General features: G+C 38.1%; 1 protein-coding gene and 1 long non-coding RNA gene across 2 annotated transcripts in view; one reads left to right on the top strand and one right to left on the bottom strand.

The window, feature by feature from the left end:
* The window catches only part of LOC110270401, a 19,254-nt gene extending 3,794 nt beyond the window's left edge, over nucleotides 1–15,460 (top strand). Inside the window, exons 2-3 of the long non-coding RNA XR_002359882.1 lie at nucleotides 14,921–14,928; nucleotides 15,450–15,460. This is a non-coding gene — a long non-coding RNA (uncharacterized LOC110270401). The remainder of the gene's footprint in view (nucleotides 1–14,920; nucleotides 14,929–15,449) is intronic.
* Nucleotides 2–1,883, bottom strand: LOC107631932 (glycosyltransferase family 92 protein RCOM_0530710-like). The gene has a single exon (XM_016335527.2). It carries the CDS (start codon nucleotides 1,814–1,816, stop codon nucleotides 140–142), a length of 1,677 nt encoding a protein of 558 aa, XP_016191013.2. The 5' UTR covers nucleotides 1,817–1,883; the 3' UTR covers nucleotides 2–139.

The following is a 23,118-nucleotide window of genomic DNA, read 5'->3' as shown; positions in this document are numbered from 1 at the left end:
CCCCCCACCCAAAAAAAAAAAAAAAAATTGAAAGTAGTATAGTAAGTGTTGTTTGTCAGTGTATAATGTATATACGTATAAACTAACTAATCCCAGGTGAATGCGGGTTGAAAATCTCCGTCGAAAGTGCGAGTGCATACTAGTCCTCTCTCTCATTGCTTGTTTCCCAAGGCATCAACCCTGTAACCGGATCAACAAAATTGGAAAGAAGAAAATCCCTGAGGCCAGTATCCCAAACCTCACAAAACCTGAAGCGCCAGTCAGCCGGTTCAACAGCTTGAGTTCCAAGACCGGGTACCCGATCCTTGGAGGCTTTGCAAAGGTCCTGATGCCAGTCCACAACATACGTAGCAGCCCTCCTATGGAACTTAGCCTTGAAACTCTCCCACACTTGGTACTTATAGTGGTTCACCACCATACTCCCCTCACCAATGTTCCTGTGCCCGTAACCCTCCCTCAGCTCAAAATGATGCACCACATTCAACAAACTCGCGTCAATCATTTCAGGCCTCACTATTGACTTGTGCCTCTCGCTGCTCCTTACCCTGCATGTGTACCCTAAACTCACCCCTCGTTTAGGGTGTGACCTTAGTCCAGAAGGGCCGAAACTACGACACTCTGTTCTTATCTCCGCAACCGAATTCGAAGATGACAAGTTCGAAACCACGGATCTCAGTGCATTCTTTCTATCCCCCAATTCGTTGGGGAAATGGAAGAATTCATCAACGTCGAAGAACGCAACCCAGTTACAGTGTTCTTTGGCCTTCAAAGCGCAATGCGAAAACCCTGCTTCTTGCGTCTTAATCCAAGGCCACGTCACTCTACTAACGTTGTAGCCTTTAGCATCCAGATCCTTAACGACGCCGTCAATTCCGTCGTCGGCGTCGCTGTTGTTATCGTACACGAACCACCGTTCGACGCCGAGCCACGAGTGGTACATAACCCACTCTCTCAACGCGCGCGCTTGATTCCACACCATGGTGCACGCGCACAACTCGTGCTTATTCTTCCGTGCTCCACCATTATTCCTAGCAGTGTATCCGTGGACCCTAGCGACAGATGGCATCACCTCGCGAACCGGATGTCTCACGTGACCCGTCACGTGACTAACCGTTACGGTTATTTGACTTATTTCCTCAGCTTTGTCATGGTAGTTCTTGATGGAGTGCGGCAAGGAGCACCTTACCACTTCTTGAGCTACGGTGACGGCTTTCGTTGTGATAGAAAACGCAGCGTTTTGGGAACCGGTGAGTCCGAAGTGGCACTGGAATCTGGTCGGGTCGGAGATTCGGTGTGGACGGAGGTTGAGTCCCTTGACGAAGACGACGGCGGTGTCGCCGTCGAGTTCGGCCACGTAGGCCAGGTTGTTCCAGCTGAGAACGGTTTGGTTGTCGAGGGCGGCGAGAGTTCCGCCACCAGGGTCCCCGCGGCGGCGCAAGTCAACGGCAGAGAAATTTGAGCTGGTCGCAGGGAGAGGGCACCTTACTATGGAACTCAACTGGTCGAAGCGGTCGGTGGAGAGGACCGGTTCAACGTGGAGGTGGTTGAGGGGGGTGTAGAAGAGGCATTGGAGGTGGTTGGGAGGGGGGAGAGTGTGGTGGGGATTGGAGAGCGTGAGGAGCACGTGATGAGGGAAGAGGATTCCATGATGGAGTCGGAGTGGCGTTGATAGGAGAAGAGAGTGTGAGGTGGAAGAGTGGAAGGAGTAGTGAAAGTGGTTGAGGAAGAGGAATAGGGAGAGTAGTATGGAGAAAGAGAGGAAGAGGGGTGGTGAGAGGTGGTTCCTCTTGCGGCGTTGGTCTGAGAATGAATCCATTATTGATCGGAGAAGAGAAGAAGAGAGGTTAAATAAGAGAGATAGTGAAAAGCGTTGGGTGGGAGAGGAGGCGTACATGAATCAAATTGGCTGAGCCGTCAAAGTAGAAAGAGATACACATCACATGCAAATGGGTTTTGTGTATTATCTAATTCAATTATATTATACTATATTTCTGTTCACAAATCTTTCAAACTATGGATAATGAAACAGATTTCTTTTTAATAAGGACATAGACTAAGGTTTCACCTCACCTATCCAGCCACTAAGCCAAACTTGTACTATAATTTATGATAAATTATTAATTATTATATTTACAAAAACTGTTGGAAAATATCAAAATATAGTTTTTGTATTTGTAACTCTAAATGCATGTGGCAAAAAAGAAATTAAATGAAACGAAGAGATGTCATAATATACAGCTTAATACAAAAGTTTTTCTTGAAATATAATGAAATATGACCAACTCAATTTCTTTTAGAATATTCTTTTAAAACAACCAAAATTGTTATATTTATTTATTGTTATATCTGATTAAAATAAGAACTAATTAATAAGATTATATTATTTGATTTCATTGTTATATATTGTCTTTTATTCATTTAGTTCATTTTATTTTTCTACTTCAGCAATTGTTTTTAAAAACTAAAGTAAAGTTTTTTTAAATATGAACTAATACTTTTCCGTTGCTCTGCTCACATGCTCATAAGCTTGAAAACCTTCTTAGTTTACTTGTATTTTCAGAAAAAAAAAATTAAAAGCACAATAATCCAACTTCCTTAGCTTCTCAAGTTGTTTAGCCTTTTTAATCCACGTACTAGCATTGAATTAAACTAAAATATCCAAAATATTGTTAGAGATAATTTTTTGGTAACTATTGTTAGAGATATTTACAAAATAGAAAATGGTTAAATAAGTACATGAATAATTAAAAATACGTCAAATTTTAAATATAATTAATATTTGAATTAATAAAATTTTGATGTTATTATTATTATTTATTATTATTATACGCCAAAAATGCAAGTTCTTAACTAAGTGGTGGTGGCCGCCACAATAAGTGGAGCCTTGCCGATTTTGACTCTGAACAAGTATACTTTTTCTGTTTGTTTTGGAAACGTGGGCACGGCAAATATTAAAATATATGATAAAATATTATTTTGATATTTAATATTTGGGTTCAATAATCTTAATTTGGTCTCTAATATTAGAGACAAAAAATAGTACTTTATCCTAAAATATAAAATACATATTGGATAATATATATTCTGTAATTGACTTTTATATTCACATAATATTTTTATTTTACATAATAAGATTGATAGGTTTTTCAAAGAATTTTATTGTAAATTCATAAGTTCTTAAAAAAATATAAAATCACACATAAGCATTTTAAAATGAAATAAAAAAAATTAAAAAATATATTTTGTTGGTTATTATTAGGAGTGTTCAAATCCAAACCGATCCAAATTAAACCGCTCATCCAATCCGATCTAAACCGAAAACCGATTAAAAGCGCATTAATTCGAATTTGATTGGATTTTATTTTTTGCAAACCGCTGGATTGGATCGGATTTCGGATCTACTTTTCATAACTGATCCAATCCAATCCAAACTGCACAATGTGCTATAATATTATTATTTTATTATTATATTTACAATTATACTTATAACATGTTCAATTTGTTATACATTTTTCTATTATTCATGTATTATTAACTATCTAAAAAAAAAAAAATAATAATAACCCTTAGCTTTGGGATTAGACCTCATCTAAATCCTGTTGAGAGAATAAATAGACCAATTCGGCCTACTAGCAACTAAGCCCCATAATTGGTTTGACTTTGCCAGATTTTAAACCCAGTGTGCTTATATGAAATTACAACGGTTTCAACCTGATCAAAAGTCTTTAAAGATAGAATAAGAAAAAGGATGCTGAGAAATTGTTAATTGGAGAGAGTATTGAGATAATAACAAAGTGGGTAGGAGATAATAACAAAGTGGGTAGGAGTTAGGGTTGGAACTGAGTCAAGTCAACTTATAAGCCAGTTTGAGCTCGACTCATTAATAGCTCAATAAGCTGAACTCATGAGCTGGTGAGTCGAGTGAGCTGGTGAGTCGAGTTTGAACTTGAAATTGAGCTAATAAATTAAATGAGTCGAGCTTGAGTTTGAATAAGGCTCATTAACTTGTGAGCTAGCTAGATTATATATAATATTAAAAGTATAGATTAAATACATATAGGATATGCGTATTAATAATTTAATATATATATATATATATATATATTTTAATTATTTATTTATACGTTATTTTTTTTTAATTTAGTCCCTACTGTGACAAAACCGTTTGAAATAACATAATATTCTGTTAAATGGTTCTAGTTGAACTTGAGAAAAAGGGGAGGGGGTTGAATCAAGTTAGCTTAAAACTTAAAGTTTCAAACTCTGTTTTAGCAGTAGCTCGAGTTGCAGGAGATTATTTCATTTTATCTCATATGCAGAACCAGTAAAGAGTAGGGAAGAGGAGATGAAAACCAACATGTATCCTGGTTCGGATTCTTTGTGCAATGAATCCTACGTCCAGTCTCCACCACAAACCATAGTAGAATTTTCACTAATCATTCACAGATTACATACACCAATATTATAGATTTTCTCCCTAATTCAACTAGTATCTACCCCTAAACTTTCAATACCAAAGCTTAGCTTCCCATAGTGCTGACCCAACTAGAAAGGACAATCTAAAGTGATTCAGCCTCACCAAGTGCTCACCCAACTTGGCAAAGGGGAACTAATCCTAGTTCAACAACTCAATACATTAGAAATCAGTGGCTATTCTGCATCACTCATGCCTTTTCTCTCTTGGCTTTTCAACCTCTCAATATTTGTCTTTTTAAAACAGGAAATAACACAAGACAGCCATAACACAAAGATCAGAAATTAAGCTCGAGTATAAGAGAAAGATTCTAGCTCAATGTTTGAGATGGTGCTCTGAATGTGTGCTCTCTTTTTCTTGTTTCTTTAATTGATGAAATGAGGCTTCTTATATATCTTCAGCTTGCCTTGTATTTCTGCCTCTTCCATTTTCTTGTACCAGCAGCTGCTCGTTGGAGCTGTCACAGCTGGCTATAGTCCTTCTTTATCATGCTCCACTACCTCTGTGGTCCTTGGCTTGGCTATCTTCCTTGGCATGCTCTCCTTTTTCATTCTTCTCCATAGCCTCTGCTGCTACTGCTCTTTGCCCGTTTGTGTTTTGCTCAACCACAATCCAAAGTGGTGCTCTGCTGATATCCTTGGGTTAGTGGGGTGTAGCAGCTGTCCTTCTTTGCTTTTACAGAGCCACACCTGTCCTTGTTTTTGTCCAACTGTCCTCATTTACTTTTAGCAAATACATAACCATTTATTTTTCTGAACGGTGCTATGAGGAGCATTGGCTCTTTTACATGGCTGAAGCATATGCTAGTCTTGGGCTGTGTAGTTTTTTGAATAACCAAGTGGATAGACCAGCTTCATTGTTTGGCAGTGAGAAGTGTTATGGGCCTGCCACAATAAAACACACACATTAAACAATATTGGGCTTTCAACCCAATTGAATGCTTGTCATCATTTATATACCCAAAATCAACTTAGACTTAACAATCTCCCCCTTGATGACAAACATGACAAAATAGGAAAATTAAAGACTAATTTGAATGAGTTAAGAACACTTCCCTTTGATGACGTTTGGATTGTGAGTTGCTCCCCCTCAATGCTAGCGTTACTCCCCCTTGATCATGGCTTATACCTTTACCTGGGCAAAGCTTTGAAACAGCCAAGACCAATATTTCCAGGCAATATAATGCAGTAATAGTGACTTTAAACATAGAGCAATTAACACTAAGCATGATACACAGCACAGGATAAATTAAGGTTGCATCAAGGTTGCATCAAGCATCATTGTTCTTAACTATCACTATTAACCCCTAAACCAAGGCTAACATAACATTCCTTTTCTTTTCTCCCCCTTTTGTCATCAAGGGAGGAAAGAAAAAACCTGCACAAAAATTGTTAGTGGCTGGTGCATAGAGTATAAGTAGCAGAGTAGTTAAGGTCTTTACAATCATCCAAAAAATAAACAAGTTCAAAAAGAAACTGAGTCATAATCATAGATGCGATAAAAGAGCTAGGCATCAGAGTTGGATTCATCAGAGGTTCCATCGTCCTCCCCCTCATTGTTAGTAGTTGTGAGACCAACTTCAACATCCTCCACAAAGTCTCTCAGAATCCGAATTCTCCCTTTGGTCTTCTTGAGAGCATTTTCCTCCATAACTTAGTTTCTTTTGCGCTCGGCACCATGTGTGAGAAGAAGGTCTGTCAGATTGATGAACTCCTCAAGCACATTCTTCAGAATGCGTGTCATGACCTTGATAGTTGTGGAGGTTGAAGGGGGATCAGAGGATCCTCATCAACCGAGGGAACATCAGTGCTGTCATCAGTTTGGCGACGTCTGGGTGCTGTTTTCTTTACTGCACCACCCCCTTTTATGTATGAGTTACAGTCTTTAGAAATATCAGCCCCAAAATCAACATTATAATATTAAAAAAATTTTGTAAGAAGCGTGGCATATGGTAAAGCATTTTTGGTACTGACACAAGCTTGCATATGTCTTACAAGCAAGTAAGCAAAAGAAATAGGAGTTTTAGAAAGAAGAGCAAACAGAACCAATGTGTCACAGAATGATACACGTTGAAGAGAGCCACGCTGAGGCAAAATGATGTGGTTAACAATCCTTTGCAACTGGGCACGGATAGGGCCAAGAGACTTGTGAGTAGGAGTAGTACCTTCTAAAAGAGGGATATTGACACACACAGTACACAGAGCTTTAAAGTAAGACACATTCATGGTATCGTCCCACTTACCCGATGTATACACATCAACCTCCCTGTCCTGATAATCTAGGGCTTTGCTTATGTGGTATTTGTCGAGGATGATCACGTTACCCTTAACAAAAGAAGCGATTCTCCCTTCTTTATAGGATAGATTGCTATAGAACTGCTTCACCAGATCAAGATAAATTTTCTCCTTAATGGATAGAATGGAAATCCATCATTGACATGCAAACAGAGGTGTAAAGTTCAGACCTTTCCTACGGAGTTTGTCTAGATTGACAAGCTTTGGGGGACAGAGAGTGCGCTTATAGATGTCTTTGCAGAAAAATAGGTAGTTCATGAGAGATTGAAAACGACGATGATCAAAAGACTAATGGGGAAAATCAGCATAGAAAGACTTATAACCAATGGGGTTTGACAGCTTAGGTTCGGAAACAGAACGTAGAGGGAAATAAATGACTGTACTGCGGGTATGGCGATTCTAAGTGGGTGGAGTCTCTTTGTCTTCGTGAAGAGGTCTCTTGCCCCTGGAAGAACTAGGTCTGGATGAACTTGGTTGAGAGGTATTTAGAGGAGGAGGAGTAGGACGAGGAGCGACACCAGGTCGGCGAGCAGTTGTCTTAGTGCGAGCCATGTTTGGAGAGTGATTTGGAGGTGATGGAGGGGAAGAGTGAGCAGGAGAATGTGATGGAGAGGAGTGTGTGTGATCAGAACGATGGGTGCCACTATGAGAGCCTCTGCGGATAGCTCTTTTCTTCCGTGCCATATTTATAGAGCATTGGTTGAAGGAGAAGATGAAAGAGTGGAGAGTGTAATGGGGAGTCAATATAAGTGTGGAGGAGTGCAAAGGTTGAGTCTTGGAAAGATGATAAAAATGCGAACTTTGAAAAAAGCATTGAAAGTTACCGCTGTAACCTTCGTACATTCAAAACAAAAGACAAAAAGGGAAACAAAAAATGGATTTAAAAAGAAATTTAAATGAGGCCCAAAAAGAGTGTAAAGCTTATTGCCAAAAAATGTGAGAAAGCAACAATGAAATGGGCTCAATGAATTCAGTAAAGAAAGCCCATATGTCATGAATTGCTCCAGCACATGAGGTCCATCATTCATTATGGTTAGGTTTGAATCCAGTAGCTTCATAATGACTTAGGCACAGTTTGGGTAAACAACTTAATTAAGTTACTTTTGAAGAAATAGTTTAAACAATAAATGCTCATATTAAAAGTAGCTTATAAATAAGTTATTTTGTGTTTGGTTTTTTAGTTCTAAAAGTACTTATTTTAAGAGAAAAGTGATAAAAAGCTTTTTATTATGAGAGAAGTCGTTTTTTTTAACTTCTCCTTAAGCACCAAAAAAGCTTTTTAGAAAGTTGCAATTTTGTTTTGAAAATTGTACCAGACATTAATACTACACCTTTTCATAAGTTAAAAGTTAAAAAAAGTCACTTATGAACCTATCCAAACGGGCCCTTAATGAAGTTTACTTATCATCTGCCAAAAAATCTCACTGCGATTTATGAGACAAAACACAAAAGATATCATTATCAGAGTCATTAAGAAAAAAATATGAAGCAAGAATGCCCAGTTCAGTCCGTAACATGCAGAACCTCTCTTTTAACAATGGTTTGGTGAAAATGTCAGCAAGCTAACTTTCAGAATTCACAAACTGAATGTCCAAATTTTCATTTTGCATATGTTCTTGTATAGAATAAAATCGAACTTCAATGTGCTTTGTTCTTGAGTACAAAACAGGGTTTTTGGAAATATTTATGGCACTCATGTTGTCACAAAACAATGGAATATTAGAAACATTCAGCTTATAGTCAGCTAGTTGAATTTTCATCCATAATAGTTGAGAACAACAAGAGGAGGCTGCAATATACTCAGTTTCAGCTGTTGAAAGTGCCATTGTAGCTTGCTTCTTGCTTGACCAAACAATGAGTGATTTTCCAAGAAAGCAGCACATGCCACTTGTGCCTCTTCTATCAACTCTGTCCCCAGCAAAATCTGCATCACAGAAACCCACTAATTGAAATGAATCAGTCTTAGGAAACCATAAGCCATAATTAGTGGTACCAAGCACATATCGGATGATTCTCTTGACAGCTGAGAGATGTGACTCCTTAGGCTTTGATTGAAACCTTGAGCATACTCCAACACTTTGGATGATATCAGGCCTTGAGGAGGTTAGGTACATCAAAGATCCAATCATCCCTCTATAGCGTGTCTCATCAACATCTCTAGCATGTTCATCCTTATCAAGCTTGATATTAGCATGCATGGGATTCCCATTGGCTTAGCACAGTCCAGCCCAAATTTCTTGACAAGTTCCTTTGCATATTTTTTTTTATGGATGAATATGCCTTCAGCAGTTTGTTTTATTTGCAAACCTAGAAAGAAGCTGAGCTCTCCCATCATGCTCATATCAAATTTATTGGTCATAAGCTTTACAAAATCTGCACACAAATCCTCATTAGCCGAACCAAAAATAATATCATCAACATAAACTTGCACAAGAATAAAATGATCATGATAATTCCTAATAAATAAAGTGGTGTCAGTGGCTCCTCTTTGAAAGTTGTTTTTCAATAAAAATGAGCTAAGCCTCTCATACTAAACTCTAGGAGCTTGTCTCAAACCATAAAAGGATTTAGCTAGTTTGAAAATATGGTTAGGAAAAGATTTGTTTTCAAACCCAGGTGGTTGAGTCACATAAACCTCTCTATCTATTATGCCATTGAGAAAAGCACACTTTTCGTCCATTTGGAATAGCTTGAAGCCACAATGAGCTGCATAAGCAAGGAGCAATCTGATGGTTTCCATTCTAGCTACAGGCGCAAAGGATTCATCGAAGTCAATCCCTTCTTCTTGATCATAGCCTTGAGCAACCAATCTGGCTTTGTTTCGAACAATGGTTCCATCTTCACCCAACTTGTTTCTGAAAATCCATTTAGTGCCAGTGACTTTCTTCCCATTTGAGTGAGGCACTAATGTCCAGACCTGATTTTTCTCAAACTGTTGTAATTCTTCCTCCATAGCTAACACCCAAGATGGATCAGCAAGTTCTTCTTGGATGTTTTGAGGTTCAATCTTTGATATAAGAGCTAAGTTGTTGGATTTAGCTCTTCTCAAAAATGATCTAGTTGATATTCCTTTGGAGGGATCACCAATTATGAACTTCTCAGGATAGTTTTTCAGAAACTTCCATTCCCTGGGCCTTCTTGTTTGAGTTGAGGATTCAGGTTCCTCTTGATCAACAATGACCTCTGCATCAGTGTTTTCTGCAGCGACAGGAGATAATTCCAAATCGTCTCCTGCAGAATTTGAGTTTTCGCTACTAACAGGTGCAACTTCATGAGAACTTGAATTTTGAGGAACTGGTTCAGCATTCTTGGACAAATCAGCTTCAAAACCTGGACTATCATCAATGCAAACACTAGGAACAGAGTTAGACTCACAGAATGTGACATGCATGGTTTCCTCAACAGTTCTGGAGTTCTTGTTATAAACTCTATATGCCTTGCTATGAGTGGAATAACCAAGAAAAATGCCTTCATGTGTTTTATGATCAAATTTTCCTAAATTTTCTTTGATATTCAGTATGAAACACTTGCACCCAAACACATGAAAGTAACTAAAATTTGGGGGATGCCCTTTCCAAAGTTCATATGGGGTTTTCTTTAAAAACTTCCTAATGATGGTTCTATTTAAAACATAGCAAGCTGTATTCACAGCTTCAGCCCATAAGAACTTGAGAATTTCATATTCACATAACATAGCTCTAGCCATTTCTTGTAAACTCCTATTTCTTCTTTCTACAACACCATTTTGTTGAGGTGTTCTAGGACAAGAGAAGTTATGTGATATGCCTAGTTAATCACAAAAAGATTCAAAATATTGATTTTCAAATTCTTTGCCATGGTCGCTTCTAATTGAAACAATTTTTAGACCTTTTTTATTTTGAATCTTCTTGCTGAATTTTTCAAAAATAGAAAAGGCTTCATGTTTATGAGCTAGAAAGAACACCCAACCAAACCTAGTATAGTCATCCACAATTACCATGTCATAGCTTTTTCCTCCAAGATTTTGAGTCCTAGTTGGTCCAAACAGATCAAGATGCAACAACTCCAATGGTTTCTTAGTTAAGACATCTTCCTTGGATTTGAAAGAGGTTTATATTTGTTTACCCATTTGACAAGCATCACAAATAATGTCCTTATCAAACTTTATATTAGGAAGACCTCTAACTAAGACTTTCTTTACAAGCTTAGAGATTTGGAACATGCTAGCATGTCCTAATCTCTTATGCCACATCCATTTTTCAGATTCCATTGAAGAGAAACAAGTTACATTTTGAACTTTAAGATCATCTAGTGTGAGACCATAAACATTGTCACTTCTTTTGGCAACAAACAAAATAGCCCCTGTTTTCTCATTAATGACTCTACAATCAGATTTTCTAAAAGTTACAGCATATCCAAGGTCACACAATTGACTTATGCTCAATATATTATGCTTTAACCCATCAACTAAAAAGACACTATCAATGCAAGTAGAAAAATCTTTGCCAACCTTACCAATGGCAATTATTTTACCTTTACCATTATCTCCGAAAGTGACAAATCCTCCATCATACTTGTTGAGTTTAATGAAGAAAGTATCCCTTCCGGTCATATGCCTTGAACATCCACTATTAAGATGCCACATGTCCATTTTCTTCTTGGATGTAAGGCAAACCTGCATGTTCTTTGATGCGTGAGAATCTTTCCTATCTTTTCCTAGTGAATTTGCATCTAATTTGTTGAGTTTAATTAAGAATTAATTATATTTTAGCCACTATGGATGCTATTTTGAGTTTTGTGCAATTTTATTTATTTTAGGTAGTATTCAGATGGATTTGATGAATTTTCTGCAGAGAAAGAGAAGAAACCAAGGAGATGACCAGAGAATACCGACGCGGACGCATGGCTCACGCGACCGCGCGAAATGGAGGAGATCGCAATGACGCGATGGCGTGCCTGACGCGAACGCGTGGACTGGAATCTGCACAAATGACGCGAACGCGTGGACAACGCGGACACGTCACATGCGCCACGTGCAGAAAATGCTGGGGGCGATTTCTGGGCTGTTTTGACCCAGTTCTTAGCCCATAAATCACAGATTAGAAGCTGCAGAAGGGACAAATCAAGTGGTCCCCACCCATCAGCTGAAGACTTGTTAATTAATTCGAATTTAAATTCAAATCTTATTTTAGAAAAAGATATTATTTTTTATTTTAATTTTAGAAATTTGATTTTTAAATTATTAGGATTAGTTATAAAAAGGGATCTGATGCCATCAGATTGAAACATTGTACATTTTACCTGAATCCTTATTTTCCCTCTCAATTATGAGCAACTAAACCTCCACTGTTAAGGTTAGGAGCTCTGTCTATTTCTATGGATTAATTTTATTACTTTTTCTATTTTAATTCATGTATGCATTTATAATTTAAGAATTATTTTCGCTCTTTATCTTATGAATTTGGGTGGAACAGAAGTATGACCCTCTTTCTATTTGAGTTCTTGTAAAACTTGGAAAAACTATTTACTTGAACAACAGCTTGAAAACAATTTCTCCTAAATTTTAATTATTTGGATTTAACGGGATACGTGACATATAATCCTTTCATTTTTGGGTAATTAGAGTTTTTGTGGCATATAAACTAGAAATTGATTATCACCCTCTAATTGGAATTAATTGACCAAGGAATTGGCAGTTAATGAATTTTAGAGGAGACTAGGAAGGTCTAAGGAATTAGGGTCTAGTCACATACAGTTTGCCATAAATTAAATCCTGCATAATTAAATTAGTTAGTAAGAAAAGTTAATCCGGAAAAATAGATAACTCTAAAACCTTAACTGTCTTCTCCATATATTATTCCCAACTTAATTACTTGCCCTTCTTTAATATTTTTGCTATTGTTTAATGTCTTTGAACTCCCAACACTATTTTCTGTATGTCTAACTAATCCTATCAAACGCTATTGCTGCTTAATCCATCAATCCTCGTGGGATCGACCCTTACTCACGTAAGGTATTACTTGATACGACCCGGTGCACTTGCCGGTAAGTTAGTAGGTTACAAATTCCGTACCAAGTTTTTGGCGCCGTTGCCAGGGATTGACTGTGATTAACATCTATTAGTTATTTGATTGCTTAGATTAGATAATTTTTTTTTATTATTATATTTTTTATTTTATTATTAATTTTTATTTTGCATTTTTTTTCGTTAATTTTTTCTTAATTTCAAAATTTTTTAGTAATAATTTTTCTAGTAAATTTTGAATTTTAGTGTTTGTTTGTTTTATTCAATATTTTTATCTCTTTATTCAGGTTACTTCACAGGGACTTTTCTGCACTCTGACGTAAAGAGTCCTATTTTTTTGTTTTCTGCTTGTGTATGCGCAGGAATAGAGACAAAGAATATCTTTTAGACTTTGATCCTGAACCTGAAAGAACTTTCAGGCGATATTTACAACAAGCAAGACTTTGCAAGGCTGCAGAATCCACTATGGCAAATAATAATGCTAATGCCAATGTGGTAAATCCGAATGGGGATGATCAACAGAGGAGAGTGCTTGGATCTTATTCTGCCCCTACTGCGGATCTTTATGGAAAAAGTATTGTGGTGCCTCCTATAACTGCAAACAACTTTGAGTTGAAGCCACAATTGGTCACCCTGGTGCAACAAAATTGCCAGTATCATGGTCTTCCTCACGAAGACCCAAATCAATTTATATCTGATTTTCTGCAGATATGTGATACTGTGAAGACAAATGGAGTGAACCCAGAGGTGTACAGACTCATGCTTTTTTCGTTTGCTCTGAGGGATAAAGCAAAGCTATGGCTAGATTCACAACCCAAGGAGAGTCTGAATACTTGGGACAAGATTTTTACAGAGTTTCTCACTAAATTTTTCCCACCAAAGAAGTTGACTAAGCTTAGGTTAGAGGTTCAGACCTTCAGACAGAAAGATGGTGAAACACTTTATGAAGCTTGGGAGAGATACAAGCTACTGACTAGGCAATGCCCTCCGGATATGTTCTCCAAATGGACCCAACTAGATATCTTTTATGAAGGTTTGGGTGAGATGTCCAAGATGAGCCTAGACACTTCTGCAAGCGGTTCACTGCACAAGAAGAAGACACCAGAGGAGACTATTGAGCTTATTGAATTAGTTGCAAGCAACCAATATTTATACTCATCTAACAGGAATCATGTGAACTCTGAGACCTCTCAGAAGAGAGGCGTGTTGGAAGTGGAAGTTGTTAATGCTCTTCTTGCTCATAACAAGCTTATGTCTCAGCAGATAAATCTACTTACTCAACAGATGGGTGGCATGCAAGTCTCAGCTATCAACACCCAGAATCCATCACAGGAAGTCTCTTATGACATGGCAGGTAACTTTGTGCAAAATGATAATTATGATTATGCTCAACCCTCTTCTGAACAGGTCAACTATATGGGGAGTGGCCCTAGAAATCCCAACAATGATCCATATTCTAAGACATACAACCAGGGATGGAGAAATCACCTAAACTTTGGGTGGAGGGACCAACCTGAGAGATCTCAGAACTTCAACAATAGTTCTCAGGGCAGTTTCCAACAGAACAATGATTTGGAAGCAATATTGACAGGTTTTAGACAGGAAACCAGAGCATCCATCACGAACCTGGAGATTCAAATGGGTCAATTAGCCACAAAGGTTAATGAAATTGATCAGAGGACCACTAATAGCTTTCCTGGTAACACAATTCCAAATCCAAGAGAGTAATGCAAGGCTATCACCGTAATAAGTGAACAAGTGACAAATACGGAAGCACAAGTTATATAGGAAACCAGAGCCTCTATAAGAAACTTAGAGGTGCTAGTGGGCCAACTGAGCAAGCAAATACTTGAGAGGTCTGCAAGTACATTTCAAGGTGATACAGTGGTGAACCCAGAAGAAGATTGCAAGGGTATTCAATTGAGAAATGGTAAAGTAGTTGGCTCTGAGACTAAGGCCAATGAAGAGCTAGTTGAAAAAGAAGCTCCAGAGGAGAAGAAGGAAGAAGTAGAACACGCCCCTCCAAAGCGTGCGGACAACCCATTCCCAGACTCTCTTGACACTTATCCTACTTTGCCAAAGGCTCCTGAGTACAAGCCTAAAATGCCATATCCTCAGAGACTTTAAAAGGAGACCAAGGACAAATAGTTTTCAAAGTTCTTGGAAGTCTTCAGAAAGCTGGAAATAAATATTCCTTTTGCTGAGGTTTTGGAACAAATGCCTCTCTATGCCAAGTTCATGAAGGAGTTGTTGTTAAAGAAGAAGCCTTTAAAGGGAAATGAGACAGTGGTCCTGACTAAAGAATGTAGTGCCATCATTCAGAATAACTTACCAAAGAAGATGCCAGATCCAGGGGGCTTTCAAATTCCATGCACCATTGGGAGCACAACCTTTGAGAAGGCGTTATGTGATCTGGGAGCAAGCATCAATTTAATGCCCTTGTATGTGATGAAGAAGCTGCAGATCCAAGAGGCACAACCCACAAAGATAGCATTACAAATGGCGGACAAATCTATGAAGCCTGCATACGGATTAGTGGAGAATATCTTGGTCAAAGTGGGTAAGTTCTTCCTCCCAGCAGATTTTGTGATTCTTGATACAGGGGAGGATGAGAATGCCTCTATAATTCTAGGAAGACCATTCCTAGCCACTGGAAGAGCTCTGATTGATGTAGAAGTGGGTGAATTAGTGCTTAGAGTGCATAATGAGCAATTGGTCTTTCATGTCTTCAAAGATGTACATTCAACAGGTGAAGAAGAGAGGTGCATGCAGGCTGAGCTTATTGATCCAAACCTTCAAGAACCCCCTGATGATGCACAGCAGAATTTGCAACTTAAACCTCCTGTGGTGACAACCGATAGAATTCCGCCTGACATCAAACCTAAGTTTGGTGTTGGAACTGCATCATCCATCAAGGAGGAGGTCCCCAAAAAGAAAAAAATACCCAGAGGATGGAGAAACAAAAAGATCCCCACTGAAGGTTTCTCCCCAAGAATGAAGGTGGTGTTGACCAGCAATCCAGCATGGTTTTATACAGTAATCAGAATCCTCTCTCTAGAGCATATTGAGCTACGTTATGGAGACACAGAAAAGAAGTTCAAAGTAAGGGGTGAAGAGCTGAGCCCCTATGATCCTCCTCCTTAGAGGAGCTGACCGTCAAGCTAGTGACGATAAAGAAGTGCTTGTCGGGAGGCAACCCGATAATTTCGTATCCTTAGTTATTTTTCGTAGTAGTAGTTTTCTTAGTTATTTTATTTTTATTGAGTTCTTACTAATTTTCTGATCATGCAGCTATATTCTTCCAGGAACCGAACACCTCAAGCTATATTTCAAAAAAAAAAAAAGCACCCGACGTGCAAGAGTCGCTGACGCGAACGCGTCATTTAGGGGTGCGAGAAAAATAAAAAGTTACAGAGAGTTGCGCGGGAGTGGCGCCAGAATGGAGCCTTTCACACAAACGATCCCACGCGATCGCGTTCCTCACGCGTTCGCGTCATTTGTGATTCTCGCCATTCACGCGGGCGCGTCACCGACACGAACGCGTGACCTGCAAATTCGACGTAAAAGAGCGTTTGGGCAGAGAGTTGTGCCGGCTTGGGGTAAGAAGTGTGCTAAAAGCACAAATTTGGTCACGCGGACGCGTGATTGACGCGTTCGCGTCAGTTGCACATATGGCCATCCACGTGAGCGCGTGCATGACGCGAACGCGTCGTATGAAAATTTGGCTCCCAAGCCATGCAAACAGAAAGCCACACGGGCGCGCGGCTGGCTTCGTGTGACTCGCACAAAATCCAGGGCACGCGGACGCGTGCCTGACGCTAACGCGTCATTACGAAGAATGTGCGACGTACGCGATCGCGTGCACGACGCGAACGCGTCGTTTACGCCGCCCAGTTTTCTTTTTCTCTCTCTCTCCCAATCCCTATTCTCGCTTATTCCTTTATCCTCTTCTTTTTCTTTCTTCATAATAATTTATCTCCTTCTATTTTCAGTTCTTCTTTGCTTGAGAACAAGCAAACCTTTAAGTTTGGTGTTGACGCTTCGCTTAGAAGTTTTCTGTTTATTCCTATAGCACCAAAAAGGGAGGCGAATCATCTTCACTGAGGAGCACAACCTGAAGAATAAATGACTGCTAAGATAACTAAGGTGGTTGAGTTCCTTTCATTTTTTATTCCTCCCCTCTTTGTCTATGTTATGTTCCAGTTTTCTGCCATTTTTCTTTGTTTGTTGCATGATCCTTTATTAGTTAGAATCCTAGGACTAATTTAGTTCTCCCTATTGCTTTAATTCTGAAAAGATGTCTCATGTATTACTCACTGAGCTTAAATTCAAATAAAAAAATACAGGAGTGATATATTGCATGAGAAAGTGGGTTTATATTGAAGAATAGTCTTATTTACTTAAATGTGGTGGTATTTTATGTGATTCTGAATGCATGACATGAATAGTGCATATTTTTGATAGTGAAGTTTATGAATGATAAAATTGTTGGCTCTTGAAAGAATGATGAAAAAGAGAAATGTTATTGATAATCTGAAAAATCATAAAATTGATTCTTGAAGCAAGAAAAAGCAGTGAAAAACACAAAGCTTGCGGAAAAAGAATAACAATAATAATAATAAAAAAAAGCAAGCAGAAAAAGCCAATAACCCTTTTAACTAAAAGGCAAGGGTAAAAAGGATCCAAGACTTTGAGCATTAATGGATAGGAGGGCCCAAATGAATAAAATCCTGGCCTAAGCGGCTAAATCAAGCTGTCCCTAACCATGTGCTTGTGGCATGAAGTGTCAAGTGAAAAGCTTGAGACTGAGCGGTTAAAGTCGTGATCCAAAACAAAAAGAGTGTGCTTAAGAACTCTAGGCACCTCTAACTGGGGACTCCAGCAAAGCTGAGTCACAATCTGAAAAGGTTCACCCAGTTATGTGTCTGTGACATTTATGTATCCGGTGGTAATACTGGAAAATAAAATGCTTAGGGTCATGGCCAAGACTCATAAAGTAGCTGTTTTCAAGATTCAACATACTGAACTAGGAGAATCAATAACACTATCTGGATTCTAAGTTCTTATGGATGCCAATCATTCTGAACTTTAAAGGATAAAGTGAGATGCCAAAACTGTTCAGTATTGTAGTTGTAAACCCCACTATAAGAAGAGACATGGGATTAATCGAACTCTCATTCTCATGCAAATTCACATCCTAAACTTATATTAGTTTTGGTTGCTTGAGGACAAGCAACAGTTTAAGTTTGGTGTTGTGATGCGTGAGCATCTTTCCTATCTTTTCCTAGTGAATTTGCATCTAATTTGTTGAGTTTAATTAAGAATTAATTATATTTTAGCCACTATGGATGCTATTTTGAGTTTTGTGCAGTTTTATTTATTTTAGGTAGCATTCGGATGGATTTGATGAAGTTTCTGCAGAAAAAGAGAAGAAACCAAGGAGATGACCAGCGAATACCGACGCGGACGCATGGCTCACGCGACCGCGCGGAATGGAGGAGATCGCAATGACGCGATCGCGTGCCTGACGTGAAAGCGTGGACTGGAATCTGCACAAATGACGCGAACGCGTGGACGACGCGGACGCGTCACATGCGCCACGTGCAGAAAACGCTGGGGGCAATTTCTGGGCTGTTTTGACCCAGTTCTTAGCCCAGAAATCACAGATTAGAAGCTGCAGAAGGGACAAATCAAGTGGTCCCCACCCATCAGCTGAAGACTTGTTAATTAATTCGAATTTAAATTCAAATCTTATTTTAGGAAAAGATATTATTTTTTATTTTAATTTTAGAAATTTAATTTTTAAATTATTAGGATTAGTTATAAAAAGGGATCTGATGCCATCAGATTGAAACGTTGTACATTTTACCTGAATCCTTATTTTCCCTCTCAATTATGAGCAACTAAACCTCCACTGTTAAGGTTAGGAGCTCTGTCTATTTCTATGGATTAATTTTATTACTTTTTCTATTTTAATTCATGTATGGATTTATAATTTAAGAATTATTTTCGCTCTTTATCTTATGAATTTGGGTGGAACGGAAGTATGACCCTCTTTCTATTTGAGTTCTTGTAAAATTTGGAAAAGCTATTTACTTGAACAACAGCTTGAAAACAATTTCTCCTAAATTTTAATTATCTGGATTTAACGGGATACGTGACATATAATCCTTTCATTTTTGGGTAATTAGAGTTTTTGTGGCATATAAACTAGAAATTGATTATCACCCTCTAATTGGAATTAATTGACCAAGGAATTGGCAGTTAATGAATTTTAGAGGAGACTAGGAAGGTCTAAGGAATTAGGGTCTAGTCACATACAGTTTGCCATAAATTAAATCCTGCATAATTAAATTAGTTAGTAAGAAAAGTTAATCCGGAAAAATAGATAACTCTAAAACCTTAACTGTCTTCTCCATATATTATTCCCAACTTAATTACTTGCCCTTCTTTAATATTTTTGCTATTGTTTAATGTCTTTGAACTCCCAACACTATTTTCTGTCTGTCTAACTAATCCTATCAAACGCTATTGCTGCTTAATCCATCAATCCTCGTGGGATCGACCCTTACTCACGTAAGGTATTACTTGGTACGACCCAGTGCACTTGCCGGTAAGTTAGTGGGTTACAAATTCCGCACCAAGTTTCAACTAACCTTAGGTATCCAAATCCACTTGGATCCTTTGATGTGAAATCTTCTTGGTTGCCCAAGAGCATTTAAATCATGAACAACTTTATATAATTTACTATCATTACCAAAAGACTTAAGAAAGATGAAACATTGAGGAGGATCATGACCATTTCTATTGCACTTGTAGCATTGATTCTTGCTCACTGATTTTTTAGGTTTGCTGAATCCTTTTGGTTTGAAAAGCTTGGAAGAGGAGGCTTCAGATTTTTTAAAATTTTGTTTGAAAACAGCCTTATTTTCCTCTTTGAATCCAAGTCCAGATTTTTCAGACCCAAACCTTTAACTAGCAAGCAGTTTGTTTAGATTTTGAGAACCTTGAACAAACTTTGCTAAGTCTTCATTCAAATTTTTTATTTGTTCATTCAGCTTTTTGTTTTCAGAAATCAAATCAGTGGAAGCAGTAACTTCATGCTTGAGTTTGAATTTCTCTAATTCAGCTCGCAAAGCACAATTTTCTTCTTTTAAAAAATTTTCATTAACAGTTTCAGTAGCTTTAACCCTTTTTAAAAGAAGATCATTTTCTGTCCTCAATGCCTAGTTTTCTTTCTTACATTTTGCATATTTATCTAAGAGTTTCTTAGAGTTCACAGAAATGTCTTTGATAATGTACTGCAGTTCATCAATGGATAAGTCAGAGAGATCTACCTCATCGTCAACATCATGATCTGCCATTAGACATAGTTGAGCCTCTTGATCTGAACTCTCTGAGCTGGTGTCGTTCTCCAAGTCCTCCCATGTTGCCATCATCACCTTCTTTTTGTCTTTCTTGAATTTTTTGCCTTTCTTAAGTTGCAATTTGACTTGAAGTGACCGGGTTCCTTGCAGTGGTGGCGTGTGAATTTGACTTGATCTTTCTTGGAGTCTTTGGATGAAGAGCTTCCTTTGCCTTTGTTTTTGTATCTCAGTAGTCTTCTTATTTTTCTTGCAAAGAGTACCATTTCTTTATCTGAGAAACTGTCATCAGATTCTTCTTCTTTGGCTGTCATTCTTGATTTTAATGCTATACTTTTCTTTTTGTCATCTTTGTCTTGAGACATGTGAGTAGTTTCATAAGCCAGCAGCTTGCCTCTTAGCTCATCATAGGTGATTTTGATCAAATCATTCCTTTCAGAGATGGCTGTACTTTTTACTTCCCATTTCTTAGTAAGACTTCTCAGGATCTTCCTTACTAAGGTTTCTTCAGAGTAGTTTCTTCCCATGGCGTCCAGATTGTTGATGATTATTGAGAACCTTTCGAACATTTGATCGATGCTCTCATCCTCCTTCATACTGAACATTTTATACTCCTTCATCAGCATGTCAATTCTGGTTTTTCTCACTTGCTTAGTGCCTTCATGAGTGAGTCTGAGCTTGTCCCAGATTTCTTTAGCCATTTTGCACCTTGACACTTTTCTGAACTCTTCAAAACTGATTGCACAATGCATCAGGTTGATTGCCTTGGCATTGAGTTCAACCTTCTTCTTTTCTTCCTCTGTTCACTCGTTGTCTTCTTTTGCCACAACTTCTCCATCAGCATTTTGTTTAGTGGGAACGTTTGGTCCGTTGAGGATGATCTTTCAGATGTTGTAATCGATTGACTACACGAAGATTCTCATTCTTTCTTTCCAGTAAGAATAGTTGCTGCCATTGAATTAGGGAGGTCTATTGTTAGACTGCCCTTCAGTGAGAGTGAACGCCACAATGTTGGGATTCATATTGTTGGCCATGGATCTTTACTCCAAGCTGTGAAGCTTGACTCCTTTGAAACCAGGCTCTGATACCAATTGATGGTTCTAGTTGAACTTGAGAAGGGGGGTTGAATCAAGTTAGCTTAAAACTTAAAGTTTCAAACTCTGTTTCAGCAGTAGCTCGAGTTGCAGGAGATTATTTCATTTTATCTCATACGCAGAACCAGTAAAGAGTAGGAAAGAGAAGATGAAGACCAGCATGTATCCTGGTTCGGATTCTTTGTGCAATGAATCCTACGTCCAATCTCCACTACAAACCATGGTGGAATTTTCACTAATCATTCACAGATTACATACACCAATACTATAGAATTTCTCCTTAATTCAACTAGTATCTACCCCTAAGCTTTCAATACCAAAGCTTAGCTTCCCATAGTGTTGACCCAACTAGGAAGGGGAATCTAAACTGATTTAGCCTCACCAAGTGCTCACCTAACTTGGCAAAGGGGAACTAATCCTAGTTCAACAACTCAATACATCAGAAATCAGTGGCTATTCTGCATCACTCATGCCTTTTCTCTCTTGGCTTTTCAACCTCTCAATATTTGCCTTTTCAAGACAGAAAATGACACAAGACAGCCATAACACAAAGATCAGAAATTAAGCTCGAGTAGAAGAGAAAGATTCCAGCTCAATGTTTGAGATGGTGTTCTGAATGTGTGCTCTCTTTTTCTTGTTTCTTTAATTGATGAAATGAGGCTTCTTATATATCTTCAACTTGCCTTGAATTTCTGCCTCTTCCATTTTCTTGTACCAGCTGCTCGTTGGAGCTGTCACAGCTAGCTGTAGTCCTTCTTCATCATGCTCTACTATCTCTGCTGGATGAGGAGCTCGTCCACTACCTCTGTGGTCCTTGGCTTGGCTATCTTCCTTGGCATGCTCTCCTTTTTCATCCTTCTCCATAGCCCCTGCTACTACTGCTCTTTGCCCGTTTGTGTTTTACTCAACCACAATCTAAAGTGGTGCTCTGCTGATGTTCTTGGGTTAGTGGGGTATAACAGTTGTCCTTCTTTGCTTTTACAGAGCCACACATGTCCTTGATTTTGTCCAGCTGTCCTCATTTGCTTTTAGCAAATACATAACTATTTATTTTGCTGAACGGTGTTATGAGGAGCATTGGCTCTTTTACATGGCTGAAGCATATGCTAGTCTTGGGCTGTGTAGTTTCTTGAATAACCAAGTGGATAGACCAGCTTCATTGTTTGGCAGTGAGAAGTGTTATGGGCCTGCCACAATAAAATACACACATCAAACAATATTGGGCTTTCAACCCAATTGAATGTTTGTCATCATTTATATACCCAAAATCAACTTAGACTTAACATTAATGTATATAAGTTATAATTTATTAATATATAATTATAGATTATGTTTCTATTATTTGAGTCAGTTCATGAGCTCGAGTCAACTCGTGAGCTTTCGTTGAGCCAAGATTGAGCTTACGAAATATGCTCGATTATTAATGAGTCGAGTCGTGAGCCAAGCTTAATTTTCATTAATCGAGCTTGAGTTTGGTCTAACTCGACTCAACTCGACTCACTTCCAGCCCTAGGTAGGACTTAGACACTGCAGATCGAATTGTATTTATTTATCCCTAGACACAAAATCTAAAAAAAATTACATATACACCATTTAAAACCATATTATTCTATCAGTAATAATAATTAAAAGATTAATTATTTAAATTAGTTCTTAAAATTTTTAAAATTAGATATTTTAGTCTCTCAAATTTTAAAATAGACAAAACAATTTTCATTTATTTTCATTAATTGCTAACGGTGATAGCTAACATGAAACATTTACTCGCACACATAACCGTTAAGTACCCACGTGTGCGAGCTGGAAAATTGGTCCCTAAATAAAGTGAAGTATAAAATAGTCCTCAAAAAAATTTAAAAAATTTCAAAATAGTCTCCAAAAAAAAATT

This window comes from Arachis ipaensis, chromosome B03, assembly GCF_000816755.2.
Source record: "Arachis ipaensis cultivar K30076 chromosome B03, Araip1.1, whole genome shotgun sequence".
In the NCBI taxonomy this organism is placed as follows: domain Eukaryota; kingdom Viridiplantae; phylum Streptophyta; class Magnoliopsida; order Fabales; family Fabaceae; genus Arachis; species Arachis ipaensis.
The sequence above is the reverse complement of the archived record's forward strand: the minus strand, read 5'-3'. Positions and strand labels throughout refer to the sequence as shown.